Source organism: Neophocaena asiaeorientalis, unplaced genomic scaffold (assembly GCF_003031525.2).
Source record: "Neophocaena asiaeorientalis asiaeorientalis breed wild unplaced genomic scaffold, Neophocaena_asiaeorientalis_V1.1 scaffold400, whole genome shotgun sequence".
Classification (NCBI taxonomy): domain Eukaryota; kingdom Metazoa; phylum Chordata; class Mammalia; order Artiodactyla; family Phocoenidae; genus Neophocaena; species Neophocaena asiaeorientalis.
In genome coordinates, this window is record NW_020175089.1 from 295,027 (window position 1) to 303,045 (window position 8,019).

General features: G+C 39.3%; 1 protein-coding gene across 1 annotated transcript in view; it reads right to left on the reverse strand.

The window, feature by feature from the left end:
- The window catches only part of PLCB4 (phospholipase C beta 4), a 266,535-nt gene that overhangs the window by 90,880 nt on the left and 167,636 nt on the right, over positions 1–8,019 (reverse strand). Inside the window, exons 8-10 of the mRNA XM_024764269.1 lie at positions 7,462–7,543; positions 6,395–6,495; positions 5,690–5,747 (exon numbers count right to left, since the gene is read on the reverse strand). Of these exons, the coding sequence (XP_024620037.1) occupies positions 5,690–5,747; positions 6,395–6,495; positions 7,462–7,543 (241 nt within the window). The remainder of the gene's footprint in view (positions 1–5,689; positions 5,748–6,394; positions 6,496–7,461; positions 7,544–8,019) is intronic.

Below are 8,019 nucleotides of genomic sequence, written 5' to 3' on the forward strand. Positions count from 1 at the left end.
AGCAGAAACTTATATGAGCAACAGGCCTTGAGAAAAGAAAAGTCCTGGGGTAGGCAGAGAGATGGTGCAGTGGACCACGGAACGCCAAGCAGGTGAAGGCATGCTACAAGACATCTTGTTTAGGGAATGGATGCTGTCATGCAACTCCAGAGCCCCTACCCAAGGGAATGACAAGCAGAGCTCTCTGGTGAGAAAGCATTGTTTTCAAAACAAACAAACAAACAGTACATTTTCTAGGCACTTTCCTTTTCAGTCTCTGTAAATAATACCATGGAAGAAGATGGATGTGGCAGGAAAAGGGCCTTTTGAGACCCCACTGCAGTTATGTTCGTGGTTGGCCACTATACTAATAAGGTTTTCTTCCTTATTATAATTAAGTCTTTTAATTTAAAGGTATGCTTTTGGTAAGTGTTCTGGACTCATGGAGATCATGGGGCAAATCCATATGAATCTAAAAGTGAGAGAAAGAAGAGACTCAGCTAAAGAAGAAAGAGGCAAAGTTGGGAAAGGAAGAGAGGGAATCCAGGTATTCTTAGGTGCTTTTTATGTACAGAGGTATGTGGGTTCTAACCTGGTGCCCCCTGTAGTGTGGCCTGTGGATGGCAGCAGTGGCATCACCCTCACCTGGGAGCTTGTTAGAAATGCACATTCTTGGGCCCCACTCCAAATTTACCAAACCTGACTCTCTGGGGTAGAACCCATGAATCTGTATTTTTACAAGCTTCTCAGGTGATTCTGATGTGCTCAAATTTAAGAAGCACTACTCTAATGTGTAAAGGTTTTCATTTCAATATACTTGCATATCCGTAAAATAAAAGTACCTAAGTTCTGCAAAGGATAGAAGAATGTTAAATGTTTGAGGTGTCCTCCCAATTAACCCCCATCAAAATTTATCAGAGGGCATGATATTCACTAGAAGAACATCCCCCTATCAGAAACAGTAGCCAGGAAAACTGAATACATAAAATGGCTGTATCATAATCCCCTATTCTACATTTGCAGCAAATAAGCATTAAGAGAAGACAATATGAAATTTCACTTGTCTTTACATCTGCTCCACAAGATACCTTAACCTTTTACTTTCCTGAAAATGTTCACGTTTCAAAAAGGAAGCACAGTGTAATCTGGATAACCCAAAGACAAGGAAAAAATGGTAAAACTTGTATTGAGTCACAAAAATATAATTTTATATGAGAAAGCAAAGAGGAGAAAGATCATTTCCACATAATCTCAGAGTAATAAGGTTGCAGAGGATTTCCACATGGACATAAGGACAGTGGGGCAAATGCTTCACAGCTCTGAGGGAGAGACCATGGGTTTTCAGTTGGAATTTGGGGTAGCAAGGTACCGAGGGCATCCACCCCGTGATGTCCAGGGCTTTGTAAAATACGATACTGAACAGCTTCCGAAAATAGTTCACAGAACTGTGCCCAAGTGAACAAGAAGATAATGAACACGCCTCCTTTATTATGTCCTTACTTTTATTGAGAAAAGACTTCAACTGGCTTCAATCCAAGCAGCACTGGGAGAGAGATGTTGACATAAATAATATTCAAAAGAGATATAAAAAGATAAGGGAATAATTGGTAAGGTTTATAGCACCAAATACTTCCATCTCTCTCTTTGCTCATGCATTACAGAATAAAGATATTGTAAATGGAGGGCTTTCCTGGTGGCGCAGTGGTTGAGAATCTGCCTGCTAATGCAGGGGACACGGGTTCGAGCCCTGATCTGGGAAGATCCCACATGCTGCGGAGCAACTAGGCCCGTGAGCCACAAATACTGAGCCTGCGTGTCTGGAGCCTGTGCTCCACAACAGGAGAGGCCACGATAGTGAGAGGTCCGCACACCGCGATGAAGAGTCGCCCCCGCTTGCCGCAACTAGAGAAAGCCCTCGCACAGAAATGAAGACCCAACACAGCCAAAAATAATAAATAAATAAATAAATATATAAAATTAAAAAAAAAATCCTAAAAAAAAAAGAATAAAGATATTGTAAATGGAAAGCGATCTTGAGCTCTTTATTACATTCTTTCAACTGCAAAATAAAATAACAAATCAGGTTTAGCTCTAATGTGATCCTATGACATATGTGAGGCAGGCGGAAAGATTACCAGCAACAAGAAAATAAAGCTAATTCTTGATTGTTGTGATTATCTAAAATCTCTGCCTCTCTTTCTTAATTTGATCTCTTTCTCCAGCTCTTCATGCATCTCTCAATTCTGCCAGCCCTCGGTTGCTGTCGTCTTTGTAAGAAGTCATATGGAGAATGAAGGCAAAACTAAAATCAATTTAGCTCCTCATTAGGAACAGGGAAAGAGAGGTGAAACTAACTGAAGCCAAGAAGCTTTAATTAGCCCTGATACATAGAGAACTGAGTTGGTGGCAGTATCCAACCATGTGCCAGCTCATACTGACGGCCCCCACCAGCTCTCCTGGACTCCAGTTTGCTATTTCCATAATATAGGCAAAGAAAGTTTCCCTCAACCCACTGGATGGGACCAAGAGACATAGCTGTGGCAAAATTTTAGATCCGAGTGGAGGATTTCCATGACTAAATTCATTATGGAGAATAATAGGTTTATGCTGCTCTCACATTCTTTCCATTCACACTAAGCATTCCAAGGAGGAATCCAGCACTTCACAAACTCTAATGTGCAGACAAATCACCTGGAGATAATGTTAAATGCAGATTCCAGCTCAGCAGGTCTGGGTGGGACCTGAGATTCTGCATTTCTAACAAGCTCCCTGGTGATGCCGATGCTGCTGGTCCCCAGATCACACTCTGGGGAGCAATGAACACGGACATACGGAGAAGCAAATGAGGAGCAGATCTAAAGCTACTAGTGAAAAGCTAGTAAGTGGTGATGGCATGGGTAGAGAGCAGGTGGTACAAACCCCTACACGGCGACCAAGGCAGTAAATGATAGTCTCTCCTCACCTTCCAAATTCCTGGAGGTACACATTAGTACACTGAACAGAAAATTTCATATAAGGAATAAAGGGATTTACAAGCTGGAAGGTGGTGGGTGGTAGCATGGCTTTTGCTAATATAAATGGCATTTTTTTCCTGTTACCTATTCTAATTGATGAATGCTAGTATATGTGTGTGTATTGATTTTTCTTTGTTGACCACTTATGTGGTTACCTTGTTGAACTCTCTATCTGTTCAAAGGTTTTTCAGTCGATAGCTTTTGATATTCAGGTTACATAATCATCATCTGCAAATAATGAATAGGGCCTTGTCCTTTTGTGTTCCTGGGATTCATTTAGTTTTTCTTGTCTAATTGTATGATCCAAGTCTTCTAATACAATGTTGAATTCCAGCTTGTTGAGACTATGTGGCTAAGGCATTTTGAAAATGTTTAGGTCTAAGCTTTTCAAGTCAGAGACCCTTACATTCCAATGCCTGCTCCCTTCCTGAGTGAACTCTGTCTCCTTTCATTATGGGTTTTGACAGTGCTCTGCCCAAGGGGTGCTTTCGACTTTGGAACAATGAGAGGGACAATGGTAGGACTCAAAAGGGAGGGTGCAAGGCGGTGGCAGAACGTTCTCTAAGTTTGACAGCCTTCTTCAAGGAGACAGTCAGATTTCTGTCTAGTTCTTCCAGCTGAGTTCACTAGGACAGAAAAGGAAGAGATTCAGGGCAGACACTTTGATTAAAAATAAAGTCTGTATACTTTCCTGGACTGCCTTGTAGTTTCTGTGACCTAAAGAAATCTAGAATCACACTGATTCCATGAGTCCCACCCCCCCAAATTAAAGGTGTCACCTTACTGTTAATGAGAAGCCAAACAGAAGGAAACATAAGTAAATGAACACTATTGGCCAGTGTAATAGTGATAGATAAAAGCTTACCAAAGAGTAAGTATTTTGAGAAAGAATTTGGATGTCAGAGCCAGAAAGTGTGGGTGATCATACCTTTTAAAAATTAAATTTTTTGTCCAAGACTCATAAGAACAAGAGTAGTTATCGGGTAGGTCTACAGAAACCACCCATAAAAGGAAAGGCGTGAGATAAGCACCCATGAATGCAGCACCTATTCTGAGGACTTCAGAACTGTTTCCTCATTTGAACAGTAAAATGCATATTAAGTCTCTGTCATGTTTAATAGATGGCTGGGTACCAGCTTCATCCCAGAGCACCCAAGAGGCCTTTTTCTAGGCGAACTGATGAGGTGGTACATCTTCTCTCCACTAAAGCGTCTTCCCTCTTTAGTAGATAGCAAGATTTTTGCTCGTCTCACCAAAACGTAAGGTGACCAATGACCCAAAGTACATGAAGAAGCTGAGGGAGATAACACAATACATTTTTTAAAAGAAGCAGAAGATGGGGAAAGGGTTAAGGAGGCAAAGCAAGGCAACTTAACTTCCAAGCAACGGTGGTGCAAGAATGTGGATAATATCTGGGTAAAGATTATGAACGTAGTATTCGCATGACCAAAAACTAGTGGAGTGAAAAACTTGAAATGTTTTCAAGTAAAATAAATATTGCAATGTACCGAAAGGATTATTTAAAAGTGGAGGCATCGGCACTGCTATGTGGGGGAACTTTTATCTCCTGCATCGGTGCTTCTAGGCTCTGTTTACCATAGCTTCTCAAGTGCAACCCTACAAATTGGGAGCTACTGAGCCCTGACAGGGAAAGAAAAGAGAAGCCCTTTGGCAAAGATGTGATCTGTGTCTGCAAACTGGCAAATCACAGCCTACCTGTGGTTTTTTCTTGAGGCAATACCTCATATCTGGCATGATACTGCCTTTCCTAACATTTACTTTTTATAAGGTATAATGGCTAACATCAATCGTTTTGAAACAAAAATATACTGTCCATTCCTCACTTAAAGTCTTCTTAGTATTAATGTGTTTGTTAGACAAAAAGTGAGTTTCCCTTTTTGGATTAACAAGAGCTTCAATGGGTTTCACTGAAGTGAAAACACTTTTTTGAACGTGCAGAGGAAAAAAAGAAGTTAATTTCAGTTGTAATAAAAACTGCAACCTTTACGTGTTCTGAAATATCTTTCTCTTGGGCTTAAGCAAATTTTGTCAATCAGTTTTGGTTGTTAAGTGAATCATGTTCTAAAATTAGCTCTGAGCTTGTTATAAAAATAAAAAGGAAAAATTTAACCTGCCATCTCATTGGCCTAATATGCACTATATTTTCACCCAGGGACTCCATGTTGTGCTTGTTGTCCAAATATTCTATTCGAACCTACATATTTTTCTTACATGCAATCCATTAAAAGACAAAAATAAAGCTTTTCTAGTCCATGCAAAGGTATGAGGAAAAGTTAGCAATGGAGAATCCAACTATAGTGTGGTAAACTCAATCCATTCTCTTTCTATTTCTTATAAGTAAATAGAAAAAAATAAGTACCTTAAATATCACCTTGCAAAAACATAGACACATTTAATTAAATGAATATATTATCAAATTCACACGCACACACAGAACCGGAACTACACATCACAGCAAGAAACCAGCAAAAAAGCAGTGTGCAAAGCCAATGAGGAAGTGCATGGACACACGAAGGCAGCAGCTGATTTTTGCACCTGGTAAAGCCATCATGGAAAGATCAGCAGGTCAGAAGCAAAGCGAATGAAGGTGTAGGATGCAGGCATGCAATGAGGATGCTGGAGGAGGGCAAGCCACTGCACACAGACTGATGGAGTTAATGTATGAAAAAGCTTACTTCATTTAGAAAGCTCACTAATTGGTCTACCGTTAAATAATCAGTTTTGTCTCCATTGCTGAAAAGAAATTTATTAGAAAAAGTAAGTTTTGGTATATGATGCTACAGGAGGTACGATTTACATGTTGACACTTGTTGATGATAATTCTACACTTATTTTCTAACCCTGAAGTAGTGGTGAACTCTTAAAATGGCCAGAGACTGTTTGTAAGGGGGAAAAAAAATAACCCAACAACAACAACAAAGGAAAGAAATCATTCCCACTAGCTTACAGAAAATGTCTGCAATCCCTCTTTTGCATTATCCACAGGCATTATTATAAAAACAACATGTAAGTCATCCATTTGAAATAATTGGAATGAATGGACTTTTCAACAACATAATAACATTCCAAATCGAATCTTGTTAGTTCACATAACGGGTTAATACCTAAAGGAGCAAGTTAACATTGTAGGTAGTTAGTAAAGCCAATGCAGGGAGGGGGGGGGGAAGTTCCAGGTGCTACAAGTAACTTACGTAAAAGTTTCTCAAAAAATCAGAGCAAACTTTTACACCAAATAAACTAAGGGGTGAAAATGTAACCCTGACTAGATATTCCTAGATACTATCAACATACTATTTGAAAATATTAGGACAAAAATGTTTTTGAAATCTAAAAATACAAGGATAACATTGATGTGACACTTTCTCATAAATGGAACTTACATTTTTTTAAAAAGATCCTCTATATCTGTCCGAGGACAAATCTTTTGTGTCAGTTCATAGAACTTTTCATAAGTAAATGCTGCAGGTTCAATTTCATCATTCTGGAAAGAATAGAATCGTGTCATAAATCAGGGCACATTTTTCTCTCCTTGGAGGATCTACAGAATCTACAGGTTAATGAAGCAAAGTGATGACACTTGGAATTCCAGGGCTTTCATCTCTGATTCTTGCTGATAGAGGCCAGGAGGTTCAGCCATTGGCCAGGCCTCTAGAACGTGGCACATGAAAATGAGCATTTCTAGTTACCATTCATCCATGGTTTACATGTTCAAACACTGGCCACAGCTGGGCTTGCTCTGGGAGACACTCCATAGAACAAATACAAAGAAACATTTTTTCCTTCTCTCCTTGAAGGAGAAAAGCAAGTGCCTGCCTAAAGGATGATGACATCAAGCCCAATGTTTTCTTACGCTTATTTTGTGAATTTTCACAAGACCACATGAAGGGGATGCTATAAGAGTTTACTCTTCATACAGAACTTCATATTTCAAATCGGATTTGTTAAGGCAGCAACAGGCTTAAATCTTTCTTGCAGTTAACACGTTAATTGCAATTATTTTAAATCCAGAGGGCCACAAACACAAATGGTATGTCTGGGGAGAGGTGCTTCATAAAATATCACACAGCCATCCTGAAGAACTGAATTTATGAGCCATTTTTCATGCTGACATTATACATGGTCCAGGCAATGTTGATGGATTTCTGTAAAATAAGTTTTCCATAAGCTGTGTGAAAGAGCAGCCTGGCTGTCATTTCCTTTTCTTAATAAAGTTGACAACAACATTTGGAAGTACACTATTTGAATACTAAAATGTTTAGGTTAAAATGCCCAGAAAACAAAAGGAAGGAAGGATAGAAGGAAAGAGAATAAAGGAAAAATTGACTGTACTATGTGTGACTGAATCTAATTCTGAATCTAACTGAATCAGTTTAATACAATCTTGTTTATTACATGAGAACATAAATACACAAAGTGGTTTTAGAAACATTATTAGATTAATGAATACCTTTCCACTGGGAAGACCTAGCTCCTTGAGTGCTTGAAAGATCACCTTTTCTGTCTTCCCCGATGCAAAGGTTCTGGTAATACTAGGGCAGAAAAGAAAAAGAAATAAAGTTACTATTAATTCTGTTTTCTCTGATGCAAAGATCCCATTAAAACTAGGGATGGTGGGATAGGGGAGAAGAAAAAGGAAAATAAAATTACTTTTCATTTTTAGGTATTTTTCACTTCCCAAACTAGCTCCTGCAATGTCTCTCTGGTTACCAGAGCTGGCTGTGCCAGTGTGGTGACTTGATTCTAAGACAGGTGGTCTCTCTCTACTTGTGAATGTAAGATGCACCAGGGATACAGACCATTGGACAATCACAATAATAAATTCCAATCCTATCAAACTGCTTTCTTAGGAAAAAGGAATGTGGCAGATGGAACAGCATGTCTAGAATAAAACCTCATGGTGACAATATCTTGACTTGGGGAAAGGAAGGAGGTCCCTTAGCACACAGCATGTGCCTGTGATCGCCATTACCTGGTTTCATACTACAGCTGACATGCATTATCAGAC